At 40.0% G+C, this 21,456-nt stretch overlaps 1 protein-coding gene across 1 annotated transcript; it reads left to right on the top strand.

Annotated features, from left to right (window-relative positions):
- Positions 1-8,902: 8,902 nt before the first annotated feature.
- Positions 8,903-20,952, top strand: LOC136694898 (H-2 class I histocompatibility antigen, alpha chain-like). The gene is made up of 7 exons (XM_066668726.1): positions 8,903-8,978; positions 12,759-12,818; positions 18,024-18,290; positions 18,568-18,861; positions 19,076-19,360; positions 20,078-20,206; positions 20,915-20,952. The coding sequence occupies exons 1-7, from the start codon at positions 8,903-8,905 to the stop codon at positions 20,950-20,952; spliced, it is 1,149 nt and encodes a 382-aa protein (XP_066524823.1).
- The last annotated feature ends 504 nt before the right edge of the window (positions 20,953-21,456 follow it).

Here is a 21,456-nt window from a genome sequence, read left to right as displayed (position 1 = left end):
TTTTCTGTTCCCCACAGATAAACACACTCTCTTTTCCCTCTTCACCGTCCAGTCTGAAGAGTCCTCACACAACGTCTACCAGTTCAGTGTAGAGACTTTGCTGGACGCCACACAGATGGACTCCTACAGCAGTCGGGACGGTATCAGGACTCCTAAACAGCTGGGTGAAGGAGATAGAGGAGAGTGAGTGGAGAACAGGAACTGAGAAGCTGGAGAATGTTTCATTCCTTCAATGTGATTCAAACACAGATGGAAGCCTTCAGACACAACACATCAGGTTAGAAGATGTATTTGTTTTTAATTTTTGGATGTGTAATCTTCGTGGATGTCTGTGATCAGCTGAATATCCAGTGTTGAGTGTCTGATGGGTTCTCTGGGGTCTGATCTCTGGGTTCAGACAGGTGCTTGAAATCCTTGAAAATGCTTGAATATTATTGTTGTGTTTTTCAGGTTTGAAAAGTGCTGGTATTTTGGATAAAGTTCTTGAAAATGCTTAAAACTGTAACTGTATTTCTTTCACAACAAATGGCTGAATAGTTCTTATTGGATGCAAAAATAAAATAAGTGGCAGAGCTTAAAACGATAGCTGCTCCGCATGGACTCGCTAGCGCCAGCGCGTGTGGTAAAGATCACCTAAAATGCGTGGCTCAAATAGCATGTTTGCGACCGGTACACTGCTAGCTGTGATCTGCCAGTGTTTTTTCATGTGTGACCCGCCTCCTCAAAGACACAGTCAATACAAACAATGGCAAGGCAAGTTTATTTATAGAGCACCTTTCATACAAGAGCAATACAAAGTGCTTTACAGAAAAAAAGTTCAATTGAAAGCAAGAATAAAAATGATAAAAATAATTCAGATAATTTAAAATGATGCAATAAAAGAACAAAAACTGAAGTCCAGATTATTTTAAACTGAGCTGTAGCTGCTCAAACAGGAATGTTTTTGTTATCTCTCATTTTATTAAACAGAATCATGCAGTGGACCCCAGTCACGTACACCATCATGTGTGCCATTTGGGCCTTATTACATCATGTCTTGTTCCATCAACCCAAACATTCCCTTATTGGTGCCTCATTATCTCCTATTTTATTACTGTCAGGAAAAATGGTGAGAGATGTCCTTCAGTTGTTGACTGCCTTCCTTCTAATCTGTTCAGCGCCTTCCTCCCACAGGTCACCGTAACCACACAATGCAATAAGTCCCTTCAGGTTACAAGCTCACAAGCACTAAGGCCGACATAATTTGGTAAGAATTAATCAAGATTAATCAATACCATTACTCCCTGAATATATTGTGTCATTAATGTAAATCATTAGTTATCATTAACCATTACTCATTGGTGTTAATCTGTATTTTCCCATTACATTCCTCTCTTTTTATGATTTAAAATACATCATAAATGTAAACCTTTAATCATAATATTGTTAAAGAAAATGCAAAAGATAACATCAAACATAGACTAGCTAAGCTTTCAGTCTAGGCATCATAACTCTTAAAAAAAAACAAAAAAAACAATTAACATACTGAATGATTACATGTGATAGGATTACATGTCAGATGATCAAATCTATTGATTACTTAAAACCATAAAATCAACTTGAAATCAGCATTAATAAATGAAGCTTGATTCTCAATGTAAAGATTTACTAATCATCAGAAGAGTCATGCTGCAATGAGGCATAGATTGGCGGGGGCATTTCAGCCGGCGGATTTCTCTTGCGACCAGAGGCTGCAGGGTGAAGCTCCTGAAGAGTGTACATGTCTGCACTCACCATACTGAATGTAACAGAATGCTCAATAGCTTTGATGATCAGACTTCTGATACAGTGAATAATACAACATCTGATTAGTGCTATTACTAATAGAGAAATGATCACAGCGACGGCCAGTTTCAGCCCCAATTCTCCCCATTTGCCAAAATAGGAATCAAACCATGCCATCCAGTCATTATTTATACCTGAAAATCCACAGAACTCCTCAGTGAAAGTTGTTAACGCTTTCATAGCCTTAGTGAATGACCCATTTGCTGCTGTGTGATTAGGAATGAAAGTGCAGCAGTGATCACCAAACATGTGACAGACACCTCCCTTTTCAGCCAAAATAATATCTAAGGCAATTCGGTTCTGATATGTCATTTGTGAAGTGTAATGCAACTGTTCCCCCAGAATTTTCAGCGTGTCGTGAGTCATATTGGCCAGATGTTGATTATACCATATAAAATTTATCCAATCTACATTTTTGTTGACCGTTACCCATACAAGGGTTTCACGCTTTGAATTCATCGGGGACCCCACGTGGAATGCCTGTTGTATCTAAGTAAATCAAACGGTCCCCCAGGAAATCTCTCTTGGCCCTGCGAATCACCTTTTTAGTCAGTAGGTCAGACAATTTGGATTCAGGAAAAATAAGTGTCGGCTCTGCCAACATAACCAGAGCACATGTACCTGTCCAGTTTGAAGGAAGGGTCTATCTAAGACGACCTCCGTTACCACACCGCAACGGTTTCCGTTGAGTCACCAAGTGCGTGTAACGTGGGGGATAGAGAGTATACATGTTCTGAAATGTAGTTGTGTGATCAGACCCCAGTTGAAGCACTCTTTGATTTTGATCAACCATCCACATGATGGAGCAATGCCCTGGAAAATGTCCCATACTTCTATCGCGCAGGGGCGCAAGCCCCCATACAGACATAACATGATGAATTTGTGGCTGTCGTAACAGCATATTTAGATTTTTGATGCCAAAGATTTGTACCTGACCGTATGACATCGCTGGGATAGCCTGAACCTTTAAATGACCCAGCCAATGCCAGTGCCAACAACATCACCCAAATGATTAACAGTTGGTAAACATTCATTCTTGCTTCACAGTGTCGCTGTCGTCCCTCTGTAAAGTTGGTGCCTTTTTGCAGTGTGACACGTGGATCCAAGGTGCACGCCCCTCGACCTTCACCGCAGTTTCAGTAGTGAGCAGGACTTGGAAGGGCCCCAACCACCGTTGATTCTTCCAGTGCTTACGCCTGTGATCCTTTATCACCACCCAGTCTCCTGGTTCTAGAGAGTGTAGCTTCCCCTCCAACAGTTTAGGCAAAGCTGCTGCTGCCTGTGAGTGAACAGAGCGCAAGATTGTTAGTACTTTCTTACAATAGGACAACATGTGGTCTTCCAAGAGTCCCACGTCGTCCACGTAGCCATGTGGATCCAAACCCCATCTTGGTGGCCTGCCAAACAAAATTTGAAAAGGTGATAGACCAGTTTTGGTTCTGATTCGCTTGCGCATATACATTAGGACCAGTGGTAATACCTGCACCCAATTGAGCCCTGTTTCTACACAGCATTTCTGAAGCTTGCTTTTGATTGTTGCATTTTCTCTCTCGACTGCTCCTGCACTCTGTGGATGATATGCACAGTGTAATTTCACATCAATGCCCAATTTCTCTTCTAACTGAGTGAGTGCTGTGCTGATGAAAGCTGGTCCATTGTCACTCCCAATGCATTGAGGAATATCCCAATGAGGAATAATGTGCTGAATCAAAACTTTGGCCACTGCCTGAGCGTATTGTTTGCTGATAGGGAAGCATTCAACCCATTTAGAAAACATACCCACTACCACCAGACAATACCTTTTCCCCTCGCACTGGTTGAGTTCAATGAAATCCATCTGCAAATGTTCAAATGGCTCATTGGGTGGAGGATGTGCCCCTGGTGTTATTTTAATGTCTCAAGCTGCATTCTGCTGGGTGCATATGAGACATTTTTCACAAAACATTTGTGCAAAAATAGTGAACCCTCTTGTGTACCAGATTTGCTGTACTGCAGAACCATAGCCCCTTTAGATGCATGATTTTTCCCATGAGACCATTTTGCAAAATAGGGAAAATGAGCATAGGGTAGGCAAGGCCTACCATCTAAAGCTTGCCACCTTCCGTCCTTGAAAACACAGCCTGCATTGCATCAAGCAGAACGCTCTGCCTCTGAGGCCTGCGATGTTAGTTCTGTGTGTGAGAGGGTGGGGCTCCGGAACACAGGATTCCTGAAAAAGAGAAAACATTGGGTCATTTCCAGCTGCTTTTTTTTCTGCTACATTTGCAAAAGCATTTCCTCGTGCCACTTCTGAAGTGTCTTTTGTGTGAGCTTGGCATTTAATTACAGCAACAGCTTTTGGCTACAGTATTGCTTTTAATAATGCTGCCACCAATGTGTGATGTGCAATGTGTTTCCCTGTGGATGTCAGAAAATTCCTGTAGGACCATATCATTCCAATATCAAACACACAGGAATGTGCATATTTGGAGTCAGTCCAAATATTCAGTCTTGCCCTCAGCTAGTTTGCATGCTTCTGTGAGAGTCACCAATTCTGCAGCTTGTGCTGAAAGTGAACTTGGAAGCCAGCCAGAACACAAACACTCATGCAAGGTCACAACTGCTAATCCCACTCTGTTTTTGCCGTAGTTATCACAAAATGCTGATCTGTCAACATACAAATTGAGATCAGTGTTAGAAGTTGGAACATCAGTTAAATCAGGCCTGGGAGAACACACTTGTGAAATGACTGCTAAACAGTCATGAGGTTCTCCATCATCTGATGTAGGGAGCAAAGTTGCTGGATTTAAAGTTGTACACCACTGAATAGTGACATTGGGTAATTTGAGCAGCATAACATGATACTGCAACCATCTCGCAGCTGACAAGTGAGATGTTTTTGCTCCAACAAAATCGTTGAGACTGCATGTGGAACCAACAATGTCAGAGGGTTGAAACCCACTGTGTCTCTGCTGCCGCTACTGCACGCAGACACTTGGGTCAAACCATGTGCTACAGAATCAAGTTTGCTGGAAAAATACGCCACTGGGCGCTTACGACCCCCATGCTCTTGCAGCAACACAGAAGTCATGAAACCATTTTTCTCGTCCACTGTGCTGTGATTAGACCGGAACCCGGACTGGAATTTGTCTAGGCTACTGTTTATGGACAAGAAAAAAAGTGATTTGCCTGAAAACTATTTTCTCAATGATTTTGCCAATGAACGGTAAATTAGAAATTGGTCTGTAGTTACTTATCAGAGGTGATTCTAATTTTTTCTTTTTTAGAAGAGGTTTTATGTATAAGACAAGGACAAAACCCAGGAGTAGCCTTCTGCAGAGTCTACAAAAAGCACCTGCAGCTTTTCACAGTGGGAGAGTCAGCACTCTCGAATTTTCAAGAACATGTGAATGTTAATTTATGTACACTGCTAGCTGCTGAATTTGCTGCAGCTTTTCAGTGGGAGAGTCTGCACTCTCGAGGTTCAACGGTACATCGTAGTGGAGAATTTAAGAACACGTGAATGCTAATTTGTTTATGTACACTGTTGTACACCGCCAGCTGCCAAATTTTCGGGCTTAATGATGTGCACTGTGTGAGATACGATTGGGTAATGCTGGTTTTCATGGCATTATTTCCATACAATACTAGAAAATACTAGGTGAAAATATAAATGTGCATTTTTAAACATTTCACGCACAAGCACAAAAAAAAAAAAAATAAATAAACATGTAGACTCCTTTTAGAGAGCAAGGAATGTCTACTTATAAACAGGTGACACATTTTGAAACTTTGATTTCTTTTTAAATTCATATCCTTCTGCTATTGCCAAATACTAAGCAAAACTAGGATTTGTTATTATCTTTTTAATAAAAATATATAAAAAGTGAAGTTATCATTTTGAGTTTGTATCTATTTGAATAAATCAGCAATTTACTACAACTGTGAGGTGCTGGAAAAGCTTGAAAATGGACCCTGAAAAACCTTAGTGCTTGAATTTTACTTTGAATAAACTTTACTCTAAAGCCCCTTCTACACATTCTGAAACCCAGAATGTTTCCAGACTTTACAGGAAGCAGCTGTAGGTGTAAAAGTGTGAAAGATGAATAGTGTTTTCCGAGTATCTTATCTCTTACCAAGAATTTAAAAACCTCAGAAAAACGTGTACGTACTCTGTTTTGAATTTTCTGTGCCTTGTTTGTACTCTAGGCCCCTCCAGGGTGTGTTCCATCCTTGAGCCCAATGATTCTGGGTAGACTCCGGACCCACCGTGACCCTGAACTGGATAAGGCTTACAGGTAATGAATGAATGAATGTTTGTACTCTAATGCGTCTTGGGATTTTGTTCATTTGTATACAAGACTTTTTTTTTTTTTTTTTTTCCCCTACATACTCTATAAATTTAAAACCCGATCAAACTCCATTTTCTGTGAAGCAGGCCTGGATTCTCTTGCATTCACATGAAAACCTATAATTATATTAATTATAATAATTGTTAGTTATTTTAACAAATGTTTGTTGCATTGTGGCACTGAATGACATACTCCAAAGTATCCTGTTACAACAGAATATTCATGACTTAGTTTGTGGTTTTAAACACTTCTAGATTCATAAATTTCAGTATTAAACCATAGCTAAAAAAGCCATCATAAAACTTGTAAGGCACCAGTGTGGAATTTTTGTCATAACGTGAAAAAGCAGCAGATTTTCCTCCCATTTCTGTCTGTACCGAGCTGATATCTAACAGATAAGGGCATCAATAAAGTAAGACATTAATGTTCATTGTAATTAATGCTCTTATTAAGAAAGCCTAGAATGGAATAGTGTTTTTAATATAAAATTATTTTTAAATATTAAAAAGTCAGTAATATAAATATACTTGTCAATTTAGTGCAACAGTGAAATTCTGTTGTACTGAATTCAGCATATTTTACAGTTATCCCAGTGGTTGGCCAAAGCTATCAGACATTTCTACACATTCACATTTAAATGTTAATAATCTGGTCTGTATAAAAATGTGTATACCCTCAGCCAATCACATTACAGGACAGAAATAACATGTAATATATCACACAGTGACTTTACTCTCAGACACTTTACTCTGTTTATTCTTTCATTTTTCAGACGATGGAGATGGGAACCAAGCGAACAATCCCACTGTAAACTGTGCTGAGAGTTCACTGAGCCCCTGGGAGTGACCCATTCTTTCACAAATGTTTGTAGAAGCGGTCTTTATGCCTCTGTGCTCTGTTTTATACCCCTGTGGCCATAGAAGTGATTTCAGTGATTTGTACGGGTGAGTGTCGGCAATGTCATGTATAAAACTGCAATAAATATCTGTGTACTCTGAATGAAGTTTAAAGATTGTGTGTAAAGATCAGTGGCTGCAAAAAAACAATCAGCACAAGTGTTGAACTGAATATCATTTTAGAAGTATCCAGTCAAAAGCAGTGCTGCTGTGTTATATTCTGATATTGAGAGTACCTTGTTTTTATTTGTTGTCTACAGACTGCTTTGGACACTGGAGACAGGGGAACACTGATGGACCTGGGTTCTTCAGCCCATTCTTTAAGAAGATTTGATTGTGTAAATGAGTGGTTGGTGGGGGTGTGAGTGTGTGTGTGTGTGTATCTATCTACATCAGTGATAGACTTGAAAATAATAAAAAATTAATAAATAAAACTACCGTGCCTGTGTTGACCACATGTGACCAAACTACATTTAAATTGAATGTTCTACTGACGATAAGGAAAACCTGTTAGACTTGATCTGAAGCAGCTGCATTGGTCGGGACTCGTGGGTGGAGAGCTAGGTGGTGTAATGCATTTCTCATTTTTATTAATAATCCAGTCCTGATCAGTTAGTGATCTCTGAATGTATTCTATAATTCTGGAATATTGTATATGACACTGTCTCTATAATCATTACCTAATTTAATTTCACAGTCTGATTAATTACCATTTGACAGATCTCAGAAGGAGTGAAAATGATCAGGAAACAAGTGGCACCTCTACGCTTTGTGAATAATTGTCTTCTTTATTTGAAACTCAGAGCACAGAGGTTTAAACACATGGAGGTAGTTAGTGTATAACTCATGATTATAGGCAATAAATCAGTAGAATGCACTTAATAGCCCTGGATTTTCAACACATTTCATCACGTTTTGCTGTTTAATACACCACATTACTAACCAACCAAGACACAACAAGATCAGTCTAAACTTTAAATGCAGCACGGATTTAGGAAACAAGATATTAATGTTTTAATTAATTACAATGTTTGAACATTACTTCACATTTTATTTGTTGTAATCTTTATGTAACGATACTTCACTCTACTGAACTGAAACAGAGTATTTCACTGTGTTAGTGGGATTTGGATTGGTTAATTGTGGGAATAAGGGTATGGTAATATATTTATGTGTGGATTACTTAAACTAAACTGATCTATGAACATCCCTTCACCTCCCTCTAAAAGATCAGAGGCCATAGGGTATATTTCATACTCACTACCCCACAGGTTTAAAAAGCACTAATTATAATTTTAAAAATGAAAAATATTATTATAATGTAAAACAATGTGACTGAGATATTTGTCTAAAATATAACTACACTATCAGACAAGTAACAAGGTTTTCACACTAATCCTGAAATACTTTTTTAAAGCATATAAATGGAAACACACAGGTCGATGTGTGATATAAAAATATTCTAAACCAAAGCATTTATTGAAGATTTTTTAAAAATTCGCAATTTCTCAAGCCACTGACGCAGCATGTCGTGGACCCACATTGTTCTCTCTACACGCTCTGATTTCCAAAAACAGAAAGGGTTTTTTTGTGTAAGCCCACATCCTGCCTCGCGGGTCTACCTCCAATCAGCGCTGGGTCCTGCAGTATGGGCGGGGCCTGTGGGGAAATACTCGAGAGCGAATATAGAAACTGAGAGAGAGCTACAGGTAAAGGAGCGAGGGGAATAAAGACACTGAGAATAACGGGTTATTTACATGGCGGTGTTTAAGGGCTCAAACCCAGTGGACCCTCAGCTCAAGCACTGTTCCTCATAGAGAAGAGAAAAGATCTCCTGAGAGAAACAGGGGGATGAAGGTGTTTCTCTCCTGGAGCTGGTGGGTGTTTTTCTCTCTCCTCACCCCCGGGTCCACAGCGGTGGTCTCAGGTAAGACCCTCTCCTCTTTAATCTATGAATCAATAACATGAAACTGGACGACGAGGTGACTTTTGTCATCAGTGTTTTCATTAGATTTAACTGTTAAACACTTTCAACAACATCAGTGCAACCACAACAACGTGATAAAGCTGTGACCCGAAACAGAAGCTCAGAGAGGTACTCAGCGCTGCTCTGAACGGTCTGACACTTGTGACAGTGAAAAGGATAGTCTCTTAATCCTGGTTAAAAGTGTCTATTTCACACATCTGTAAAACAGCTGTTCATGAAGCAACAAAATAATTTCATTGACTTAATCATGCTTCTTGTGTGATACATCTGGTTCTTCACTGAGGTTTATATATATATTATACTTTGCTGATAAAAACAAATACACTGTCCATAATATTTACAGATGTTTTGAGACATATTTACAAAAAAATCTAAATTCTCAGAGAGTTTAGCTTTAAGGTATTCAACTATGTCATCATTAACAGTAGAACAGACAGTTCAGGTGAGAAGTGAACCTCAGCTTACAGAATGAAACTATGAATGAACGAGACAGGAACAGGAAGCAGAAGACAGCTATGAAAGAAGTGGTACATTCTCTAGAAATCAATACTCAACATGAATGTCCCCGCAGTAAAGCAGGATGACCCTGAAAATATAAAAAATGCAAACAACAAACCAAACAAATAAACCTCTGTACTGTGACATCAGCTTTAGCCATTGACTGAAAATACATGTGTATAACATTTAACACATGACAAAACGTCATCAAAACGTTAAAAATCTAATGGTGTACTAATACCCTGCTTGTGTAAAACCATGCTGCTGCACTGAGTTCTGTGACACTGGTACCAGGGAATGGACAGTACTTCTGTACAGGCTACAACACCTGGAACACAGTGGACCAGTACGGCAGTAGATCTGGAGGGTTTGGGTAAACAGTCAGTGTTTCTGTTTGTTTACCACACACAATAACGCAGGGTGTTGCTGCCCAACTTCAATGAAACATGATCTCGTGCTTTTCATCAAACTGAGTCAGTTAAAGGATTAGCATCTATATCATATCTCCAGGGCAACCACCCAGTTGTCCTCTTTGAGACTGAAACTTGACTACAGCATCCAGGACTTGTTTGTGTTTTGGTGCATCAGCAATTTTAAAGAGGTTTAAGAGGCTTTGACACTTGGTCCACATTGGCAAGGAAGCACTCCATTAGGTCTCTCACCTTTAAGTTCCTGGACGTGTCCTGCCATTCCAGCTTTCTTGAAAAAAAAAGGCCACTCTTGGCAGAGTCGCTTGATGCTTGTCCCCTTGTAGATGTCCCTACGCTGAGTGTAATATGTACTAATTATCTAACGTGTGTATCATTCATAAAACATTCATAAAAACATGAGCAAACTGCGCCTAACTTACGAGCAAAGGGACATTCCCGAAATGTTTCCACTAGATTAATACATGTTGTGTAATCACTAGATTTTTAGTAGAACGTACACTTAGTAGAGTGTACAAGTTTCTTTACAATTAGCACACCATTACCATAATCTCCGCCCATGAATTTCAAATGAGCGCCTTATAAGGAATCGCTCAGACTGAGGAACTGCAGTAAAAAGCCTTCAAGACTCTATAGAAAAGAAACAAGAACATGTATCTGGGAAGAAATTGATTTGGATTTGGTTTGACATCCCTGATGGGTTATGCTTTCTGAAGGCTGAGTTACACTGAGTTTTTGGCACGTGAGCAAATGAGATTTAAGAAGCTATTTGTCTGAGCAGTTCATTCATTATCTGTAACCCTTATCCAGTTCAGGGTGTCGGTGGGTCCGCAGCCTACCTGGAATTACTGGGCGCAAGGCAGGAACACACCCTGGAGGGGATGCCAGTCTTCACAGGGTGATACACACACACACCTACAGACACTTTGAGTCACCAATCCACCTACCAACATGTGTTTTTGGGCCGTGGGAGGAAACCGGAGCATCCGGAGGAAACCCACACGGACACAGGGGGAACACATTGCCAAAGAGTGAAAAATTGTGTATTTTTCTTTACTGTATTTGGTAAATGAACCCGGTACAGTGTTGCACCTGAGACTACGGATACTGGAAGCCTGTGCTAGCATTTCTCCTGCGGTGTTGCTATCAGTGTGTGAAGAGTGGGAGAAGAGGTTGCATTGACAATCCAACACAATGGACAGCACTTTGAACACATTTTATAAGTGGTCAGAAACTTGTAAATAACTCATGAAAGAATACAGTTACATTAAAACCAAGCACACCATTGTTTTTCTTGTGTAGTTCCCAATGAGTTTGATCTGTGACATGACCCTCTTCCCATTGAAAACACAAAGGATGGATCCAAAATGGCCGACTTCAAAATGGCCGCCATGGTCACCACCCATCTTGAAAAGTTTCCCCCCTCCCATATACTAATGTGCCACAAACAGGAAGTTAATATTACCAACCATTCACATTTTATTAAGGTGTATCCATATAACAAAGGATACCACCCTGTATGTGTGTGTATATATATATATATATACCTCGAGTTTTATATAATTGCTCTCTGTAGGCTGCGTAACGCAGCACTCATCTTTAAATTTGGACGTGAGCGCGTGACATTTTCACCTTGAAATCACCTCAGACTTCCAGCTCCACTGTACACGGCCATAAAGGTGAGTACAATTTACATTTCTTTGCAACTTGTTCCGAAGTGTTCTCGGTGTAGAAGCTTTAATTGTCAATTTACGTCTCATTTTATGAGAGAAATATGGTGCTGTTCACTTGTCTTAAAGCACTTTGATCCTCTAATATTATTTAGCAAGCCTGCTAAAGCCTCGGTGGGGCTTCAGTAAGCCTGCTCGGTCATATCTGAGGTACTCAGATGACAGGTTCAATGTAAATTAAATAAAGTACAGAATGTAAGTTCATGGACATGCCTGACTTACTGATGATAATCTGAGAAGTATGTTTCTAGCTAGGTTGAGTGAAAGTAGCTGTGTTTATTTAGCTATTGTAATAAACTACTATGCATTTTGGAGCTATATACCCCAATGTATTTCTTGTTTTAGTACCTTCCATTACGGCGAAATCAGTAAACTGAATATGTAAGTTAAGTGTTTGTCAGTGCAGAATAATCCACTGGTTTTTTGAGTAAATATTCGTTTCTGTAAAATATTTTGGAATTACAGTCTGGCATTTTTTGAAAAGCGCACCCATTTGTGACTGCATTCGTTACTGCTCGCCAGCTCGCTGCTTTTACAGTTAGGGGACTGTAGTTGTAGCTAAGCCTTCGTTAAATATAACCACTGAATTCTGATTCTGAACATGGTGCATTCTACAGCCATATCACTTTAGGAACTATGTGATATAATTCTTCGTTTTAAGAGTTAAGATATCAGTCAAATTATTTGGATAAGGTTTAAAAATGTACCTCTCCATTTGTCATTTAAGTTTAGCTCATATTTATCATGAGCTTATCATGCATTGTACATGCATTTATCTTATATGCATACCACAACCAATAGTTTCAAACCAGGAGTTTAAAAGCTTTTTGTCCACAGCGTCTTTTCTATTAATTTATTTTTCTAGGCTTCTGTATGTAATTGTATTTTGAGGTTAGATAAAGAGTGCCAGTAGGTTTGTTATATTAAGTGCACTGTGTAATTTAATGATAATTCTGTTAGCACAATGTTTTTATTCAGTATTATATATATATATATATATATATTAGAATGTTAAACTATAAGTATCATCACCATTTTTTGCATTTTTTCTTTTTATCTTTCAGGAGACTGTGCCGCTAAAAGAGCCCCTGACTTGGCAGAGGGCTCAAGGTTGGTCATTGATGGTATGGTATCTTGAAAGGCCATACTAAGAAGTTAAGTTTGAGTTAAGGAATGAATTCATTATTATTATTATTATTTTTATTTTGCTTTTAGGTATAATGCTTAATAGACAGAAATTGATGTTTGGAACTGGAAGTCAGTTAATACAACGTTAAGCTCCAGAATCAAGAGGGTGCTGCCTGTACGGTTGAAGTCATGTAAAGGTAAAAATATGGTAATTACCATCCAAATTATTTTGTATACTAGTATGTTTTTATAACTTTGTGTGTGTAACAAATATTTGTAATTAATAATTCAAACATTCTCCCTCTCTTTTGTCATTTTATTTATTTAAAAAACACAAACAAAAAAGACCTAAAAGAAATTAAAAATGAACTGTTAATATGCTACTTTCACAATGGCTAACATCAAAATCTTTAAATTGTCAAAACCAAAACTAACATATTTTTGGAAAATCATAGTATTCTTTAGCCCTGTGAGGGACTGGCGCCCCCTCCAGGGTGTGCTCCTGCCTTGCGCTCTGAACCCACCGCGACAGAAAAGGGTATCTCTGCAGGCCGGAGGTAGCTCCAAGTGGGAGGTACAGCTCCAAGTGGGTGGTACAGCTCCAAGTGGGTGGTACAGCTCCAAGTGGGAGGTACAGCTCCAAGTGGGTGGTACAGCTCCAAGTGGGTGGTACAGCTCCAAGTGGGAGGTACAGCTCCAAGTGGGTGGTACAGCTCCAAGTGGGAGGTACAGCTCCAAGTGGGTGGTACAGCTCCAAGTGGGTGGTACAGCTCCAAGTGAGCGCGGAGGAACATTTTAAGCACGACTCAAGCACGTCGCTGGCTTCGAGATACGTAGTTGTCATAAAGGCACTGGAAATGACCCAGAGGCTAAAGAACCCTTTTTATTTGTTTTTAAAAACAGGGCTGATATGGAGCTGTTTCTAAAAGCTTGTGTTGATGAGCAGGGTCTCAGGGTCAATGCGATGTTTGTGGTTACGCCATGTTTATATTCTTAGTTTTAAGTTGAGCCAAATTTTCTGAAACAGACATTCAGAGAAGTTCACTGTACTTCATTTAGTTCCTCTGTGTGGTTTTAAATGATTCTTTATAGAAGTATGTCCTTGTTGTAGAGTATTGTGTATAACTCTTTGTGTTCAGATGATCACACATGCTTTGATTCGGCATCAGAACCAAGTCCTGGAACACCCTACTCACAAAATTAGTTGAGTCAAGTTTGTTTGAACAGGTCGAATAGGATCAGAGTTGGATAACACTGGTTTAGACTGTCAGAAAGCCTCCCTTTCTTCTTACCTGGATTGTGCATGTGAATTTGTAGAAGGACTATCATTCATTCATTCATTGTCTGAAACTGCTTATCTAAGTCAACTCCTCACAGACCGTCACATGGAGTGTGGCTCAAACCCAAAACCTGGAGCTGTGTGACTGAAACACTACCTGCCGCACTACCGCGCCGCCCGAAGGGCTATCAAATGATTTTAATATAGTTCATTTATTCAGTTTAATTTATTTCAGAAATACACCATATGTACAAATATTTGAGGACAAATTTGTAATGAATGTATTCTACATTAAGTTGCACCCGTTACTAACACAGATGTGCACACACTGCCTCTCTGATCCCTGTAGAGAAACACTGACAATAGAACTGGATTCTCTGGAGTAGAGAAACATGAACCTAATGCCAGGTGAGGAATATATAGCACCCCAGCACTGAGCTGTGCTGATGAACCCATATTTACTGTGATGTCTCTTGTTAGGTAGTGAGTAGTAGCCTCTATGTAAGTAAACATTATCATTCTCAGTGTGGTCTCAGTTAAATGGTTATTCTCTTTATTTATTGCAAGAATTTCACATATTAATCCAACCACAAACAAGTCTGTGAATCACATGATGCTGAAAATGTACTCCATATAATGTACTCACTGTTTACAAGGTACAATATTAACACTGAAAACAGAACAGTTATTACATGGTCACCAGGCACACAGCTGTACTACAAAATACACAATAATCTAACACAACGTCCCAAAGAACTCACTGACATTCTCTTACACTTCCAAACACTGCTCAAACAGAGCAATCTGAGCTGCATTAGTTATGGAAATCTGTTAGAAGAAAGAAAATAACTAGGATAACTATTTTGTGCAGGGCATTTTACACAAAGCAGGACGTCACAGTGAACAGACAGCCTGGGTTTGTAAAAGTATCAAACGATACACACTGTCTGAACTGTGGTGTATAAGGTGCCCTGCAGTCTGTATCTGTGCCTTAAGAATTGAGGTGAGGGGCCTACAGTCCAGTTTACATGCCTTAAACATTCTGGGGTGAGGGGCATGGCGTAACCACAGACATCGCATTGACCCTGAGACCCTGCTCATCAACACAAGCTTTTAGAAACAGCTCCATATCAGCCCTGTTTTTAAAAACAAATAAAAAGGGTTCTTTAGCCTCTGGGTCATCTCCAGAGCCTTTATGACAACTACATATCTCAAAGCCAGCGACGTGCTTGAGTCGTGTTTAAAATGTTCTTCCGCCCTCACTTGGAGCTGCCTCCGGCCTGCAGAGATACCCTTCCCCCCTGAACTGAATAAGCGGTTACAGATGAGTGAATAAATGAATAGTGCCTGTTCATTTAGTGTAATAGCATGAGAATACGTGCCTGATAGCATGCAGCTTGCTCTGCTAATCAGGAATAGAAATTAATGTTTATCGAGCTCTACTACCCAAAGCTTATCGTTACTAAGCAAAAATTAATCATGAAGTACATTAATATAATTGTATCGCCCAGCACTAATTTATACTATTTTTTAAAATAAATGTACTCTCTGTTTGTGCTTCTTTATTTGTTCTTAATATCTGACCCATTTCGAACTCAGGGGGCCAGGACACAGAACTGAAACATTTTTTTCCTGTGAGTGGGATTTAATGAACACATAGTATGAGCTTTTTTCACAAATTTTGTATTTGAGATGAATTGACTAAGTGACAAGTTAGTTAGAGGAGTGTAAAGACAGAAAAGCAAAGATTAAATGAAAAGGGTCATAACCAATAAGGAAGAGTAGTTCGACTGCATAAAGGACAGAGTATAGCTCACTGTGAAGCATAAAAGTACAATAACCTCCCCTGCTATAGGCAATGTTATTAGCAGGATTGATTTTCACAAATAACTCAAACTAGAGAACAGAATTTGGATCAAGTTCCTCCATATTTATGATGTTCAGTGTCCCTTTAAACTGGTTCTAGATTAGTACTCCTCCTGAGGTGGTTTGTAAATGCCCTGAATGCATTGTGTAAAATTGCCCATAGCTTTCAGCTACACAGTAAAATTTTATTCACTTCTGTAGGTTAGTGACTTATACTTTGTCCTAAAGATCCTTAATTAAGGTGTGTATGAGCTGGTGATGTAGTTATACTTTTGTAATTGTGTTTTTATCTATTACTTTTAGGCTCCAATGTGGCTGGGACAGACCTGGATGGACATCAGAGAAGATTTCCTGTTTTTATTATTATTTTTTTCCCCCTCAAATATTTTCATGCATTTTTTGTATTATTCCAGACCTAAAGCTTAGAAATATTTTAGTATAACTGCAGAAACATAATCAAATATGATAGTGGAACTGTGGAGTATTTGAGTAACGTAATTTCTTGCCATTAATTTGCCTTAAAATATGTGTACAGTAACAGCCTCTAAAAATGTGTAGATCATGTACAATCACAATGATGTCCAGTAAATTTCTGTAAATGACAATTCAATGCAGGAATTATGAAAACTAATGCTGTAATAAGGGTGGCATGGTGGTGCAGCAGCTAGTGTCACAGTCACACAGCTCCAGGGACCTGGAGGTTGTGGGTTCAATTCCCACTCCGGGTGACTGTCTGTGAGGAGTCGGTGTGTTCTCCCTGTGTCCGCGTGGGTTTCCTCCAGGTGCACCGGTTTCCTCCCACAGTCCAAAAACACACATTGGTAGGTGGATTGGCGACTCAAAAGTGTTTGTGTGTGAGTGAATGTGTGAGTGTGTCTGTGTTGCCCTGTGAAGGACTGGCGCCCCCTCCAGGGTGTATTCCCGCATTGCGCCCAATGATTCCAGGTAGGCAATGCTGTATAAAAAAATATACAGTTCAGCTACTGTAAATGTACCCCATGATTCAGAAGTTGCTTAGTGCAGTACACCAGAAGAGGACCCGCCGTAGCTGCAACAGAGACTCTATTCCCACTTTTACAGCTCCGTGGAACATCACAGTCATTTAGAAGCTGTAATTTTAAGGTAGAAATACTTCATAATGTTCTTTTAAAAGGACAGAATCCCAGGATTATGAATATGATCGTCATATGGCACCACACATGGAACTTTTAATGCTTCAGCATACCAAATGATTTTGGACAATTTCATGCTCCCAACTTATGGAAACTGTTTGGAGACGGCACCTCCCTGTTCCAGCATGACTGTGCACCAGTGCACAAAGTGCTAAATTTAAAATTTGCTGCTTTGTGTATGTATTAATTATGGGACTCTGAAGGGATGATGACATGTTGGATCAACTGCATCTCTAGATTGTGCTGTAATCAACTTATTCAGGCATATTTTTTGGTCAATTTTTAGTGGAGTGAGAATGGACAGTGAGTGTAGAAACAAGGAGGTGGTTGTAATATTATGGTTGATCAATGTATCTGGAAGAGGAGGCAATGAGGAGTAACTGTGGACTTCAGTCAGTGTGTGTGATAATTATAAAAGAAAATGTTATCATCACTGTGGCTTCCAGGCTCCCTAAAAAGTGCTGTGCAGCCAATCAGCTTTAACTAAAAAAAAAAGGCTTTCGCCATATGTTACATAAATGCACAAGCTAATTTCTCATGGGTTTTTGTTGTTACTGCATCCCTAGGTGTCACTTTAAACAATAAAAACATATGCAACCAGTTACTGTCCGATTGTTGTACCAACTGTTGAAATGTTGATGTGCATTTAGATCAAATTTCCACACTATTTCAGACATGCACACGTGTACCAGTTATGGTTTGATCTGGAGAGGACAGTCTGGATCATGCAGAAGAGACGAGAGATAGTTGTAGGAGAAAACTAAAGAGTCACAGGGAGAGTTCAGGGAAACTGGAGAGTAAAGTCTCATCTGCCTTCAGCTGTAACTGACCTCAGAGTGAAGATACTTTTAACATCTAATCTATTTATTCTCTGTTCCCCACAGGTAAACACACTCTGTTTTCCCACTTCACCGTCCAGTCTGAAGACTCCACACACAACACCTACCAGTTCAGTGTAGAGACTCTGCTGGACGACACACAGACGGACTCCTACAGCAGTCAGGACGGTATCAGGACTCCTAAACAGAGCTGGATGAAGGAGATAGAGGAGAGTGTGTGGAGAACAGGAACTGAGAAGCTGAAGTATGAAGGACAGGAGATGAACAAGGTTCTTCAGTTACAGTTGGAGGTCTTCAGACACAAAGCGTCAGGTGAGAATATTAATGTATCTCTTAATTTATGATTTCATAATCTTCATGAAGAGAAGAGTTTGTAAATCCTACTTTTTAAAGAAGCTGTAATTGAGAAAGAAATGTTGAAGGTCCTGAACCTCACCATAACAGAGTCTACCTTAGGCCTGAGTGCATTAATGTGTGAAGAATGGGTAATGAGTGTGGTGTTCAACAGGGACTGGGTTTAGTGTCTGTGTGCAGCTGATAGTACAGTGTTGAGGGTGTGATGATGATTCCAGGTCTTCTCCTGTTTCAGAGCGTCATGTTCTTCAGTGGAGAAACGGCTGTGAGGGGGAAAAGCTTCCTGACGGCTCAGTGTCAACTTTAAACTGCATTAATGAATACGGCTACGATGGAGAAGATTTAATGTCTTATAACTGGACCTCGAGACAGTGGTCAGTCTCAGTGGAGGAGGCCCAGGAGACGGTGGAGAAGTTTAATTCTGGAAGTGGTCTAGATCCTGCTCTGGTTTGTCAGGACTGTGTGAAGTGGATGAAGGTTTATTTACAGTACAGTCCTCAACACACACCCAGTGAGTATCTGGAAACTTGTCGTAATCAGAGTCTGTGATTGTTTTCCACCAAACAGACCACTTCCTGTGACTTTCTTTATCGTTTAGAAATTAGAAAACAGCTCTTTACAAAAATATCACTAGAAAATAAATACACACTGAAACAGTGAACACTTTTCTTTCTGAAAATGAGATTTAAAAATTAAATCTGTCTGAGTGTTAAAGTGTGTATCTGTACTTTTCCTCTCTGCAGCTGTTCCAGATGTGTATGTGTTTGTGAAGAAATCTCAGACTGAGTCCAGCAGACTGACCCTGACCTGCCTGGCCACGGGCTTCTACCCCAAAGACCTGAAGATGAGACTGAGGAGATTCACCACTTCACTCCCTGATAATCTACTAACATCCTCAGGAGTCAGACCCAATGGTGATGGAACCTACCAGCTGAGGAAGAGTGTGGACGTCCAGGAGGAAGATGCAGCAGGATACGACTGTTCTGTTTCTCACGTCTCCTTCAGTGAAGCAGTAATTACACCATGGGGTAAATATATCTGTGTTTGTAACTGTAAACCCTGCCACAACGGCAGATGTGTCCACACCACACTAACAATAACCTTCATTCCTGTAGGAAACGGGTGACGAGATCAAAACTTCACTGTGTTTCTCCACTTTAATCAATATTAACTTCTATAATTATTGGTAAAACGCCACATTACATATGTGTTCTGTCTGATACAGTTCCAGTTCCACTGTGTAAAAAAGGTTTTAGACTCCTTTCAGTGTCTCTTCTGAAGTCAAGGCTGTTAATAGTGCAGTAAAATCAGCTGATCCTGGCTGTTAGGACTCGTGCTGATGGGTTCAGATCTAGTTAATGTTCACTTGATGAACTCTTAAAGCAGTTTTCCAGTTTAATTCTGGTGCAGGTCTCAGTGTTGTTCTTGTGCTTGGCGACTGTATCCTCACCTGGAACAATAAAAACAGGTAAACCAGGCTGTTTATAGAGTGAGAGGAAGAAGAACACCACTGAAGTTCTAGAGTCTGAGCTCAGATCCATTTTCTCTACACTGAGTTATTGGAGCCTTTATTAGGACGTTATTGTAAGATCCATGATGTTCTCACTCCAGCTCATTTAAACACTGATCAGGGGTCAGTCAGTCAGTGACTCAGTAAGAGTCGTCAGCTCCTGTAGACAGAGTCATAGTGCAGGAAACATTTAGTGCTGGGATGGGACTGATTCTCACCACTGCTCTGTTTACAGACGGAAGATGCTGCAACTGCAGGAATAATCTGAGTCCAGGAGAGAGAGGAGGAGTGATTGTAGGAGTGATCTCACTGGTTTTACTGGGTTTAGTCGTCTTTATTCTCTTTTGGAGAAGAGGGAGGACTGGTGAGTACAGACCACATCCACAGACTCTGCTCAAAGACACACAGTAAACACTGAAAATCTACTAAAACATGCAGTTTTCACGTAAACGGCTGTGAATCGTAGAGAAAGTGAGCTCAGAGTCCTCAGTCCACAGAGACTCAGCCCCTTCTGTGTTGACTGACTCAATAAAACCAATAACTCAATAAAACAACCCCTTAAACACCCTTCGACTAACATCACAGAGGCCCAAAGCATGCTGGGAGATCCCTGTGAGACCCACAGCCCCTCCCACACTCAGCACTGCCACAGTATGATGTAGGAGCTGTAGGAGAGGGGTTTTAGAAATAAGAACAGGGCGAGTTAAAGCACTTTAATGTAAATCTACTCAGTTACAGACGCCTGAATGGATAATGTTTTTAATTGATCCAGTGTGTCATTTTAAACAGTGTGAAGTTCAGCTGAAATCAAACCACCTCAGTACTGTTTCATCACCATGGAAACACTACTGAGTTCTATTCAGTGCTTATTCATTATTCAGTAGATATTATTTCTCTTTTAGAATAGAATAGAATAGAAAGCCTTTATTGTTGTTATACACAGCATACACATTATACATAGTACAACAAAATTGGAAGCTGCTCCTTAAAAGTGCCCACAGTGCAATATTTAAATAGAAAAGTTAGAACTAACTAATAAAAAGTACTGTGTAAAAAATGTTACTGTGCACAGACAAGAACTCAACATATAAGTACCCAATAGACAAATAGGACAGACAAAAACAGATGAGACACTGTAAATGTCAGTTAGTGCAAATTCCCATTTAGCAACGTGATGGCTTTGGGAAAGAAGCTGTCCCTGAGTCTGTTTGTTTTGGCCGGTATGGACCTGTAGCGCCTACCAGAAGGCAACAGGTTAAGGAGGTGGAAGCCAGGATGTGTGGTATCCTTCAGAATGTTCCTGGCCCTACTGAGACAGCGAGAATTATAGATAGAGTTTATGGAAGGCAGAGAGCAGCCAATAATCTGTCAGCCTCTGTGCAGCTGGAGTGCCACACTGTCACAGCAGGCTCAGTAGGCTCTCTATGGTGGAGCGGCAGAAGGTCACCAGCAGACGCGTGTGTAGTTGCTCCTTCCTGAACACCCTCAGGAAATGAAGCCGCTGCTGGGCCTTCTTAACCAGTGCAAAGGTGTTGTCTGTCCAAGAGAGGTCTGCGGAGATGTGAACTCCAAGGAATTTGAAAGATTCCACTTGCTCCACACGTTCACCGTTCA

This window comes from Hoplias malabaricus, chromosome 4 (assembly GCF_029633855.1).
Source record: "Hoplias malabaricus isolate fHopMal1 chromosome 4, fHopMal1.hap1, whole genome shotgun sequence".
NCBI classification, from domain to species: domain Eukaryota; kingdom Metazoa; phylum Chordata; class Actinopteri; order Characiformes; family Erythrinidae; genus Hoplias; species Hoplias malabaricus.
This window is presented reverse-complemented; position numbering and strand designations above follow the sequence as displayed.

Coding starts and splice junctions, on each gene's coding strand:
- LOC136694898 (XM_066668726.1), top strand. CDS start 8,903: ATGAAGGTGTTTCTCTCCTGGAGCTGGTGGGTGTTTTTCTCTCTCCTC. Junction 12,819..18,023: donor CTCAAGGTTGGTCATTGATG/GTATGGTATCTT, acceptor TGTTCCCCACAG/GTAAACACACTCTGTTTTCC. Junction 18,291..18,567: donor CTTCAGACACAAAGCGTCAG/GTGAGAATATTA, acceptor CTCCTGTTTCAG/AGCGTCATGTTCTTCAGTGG.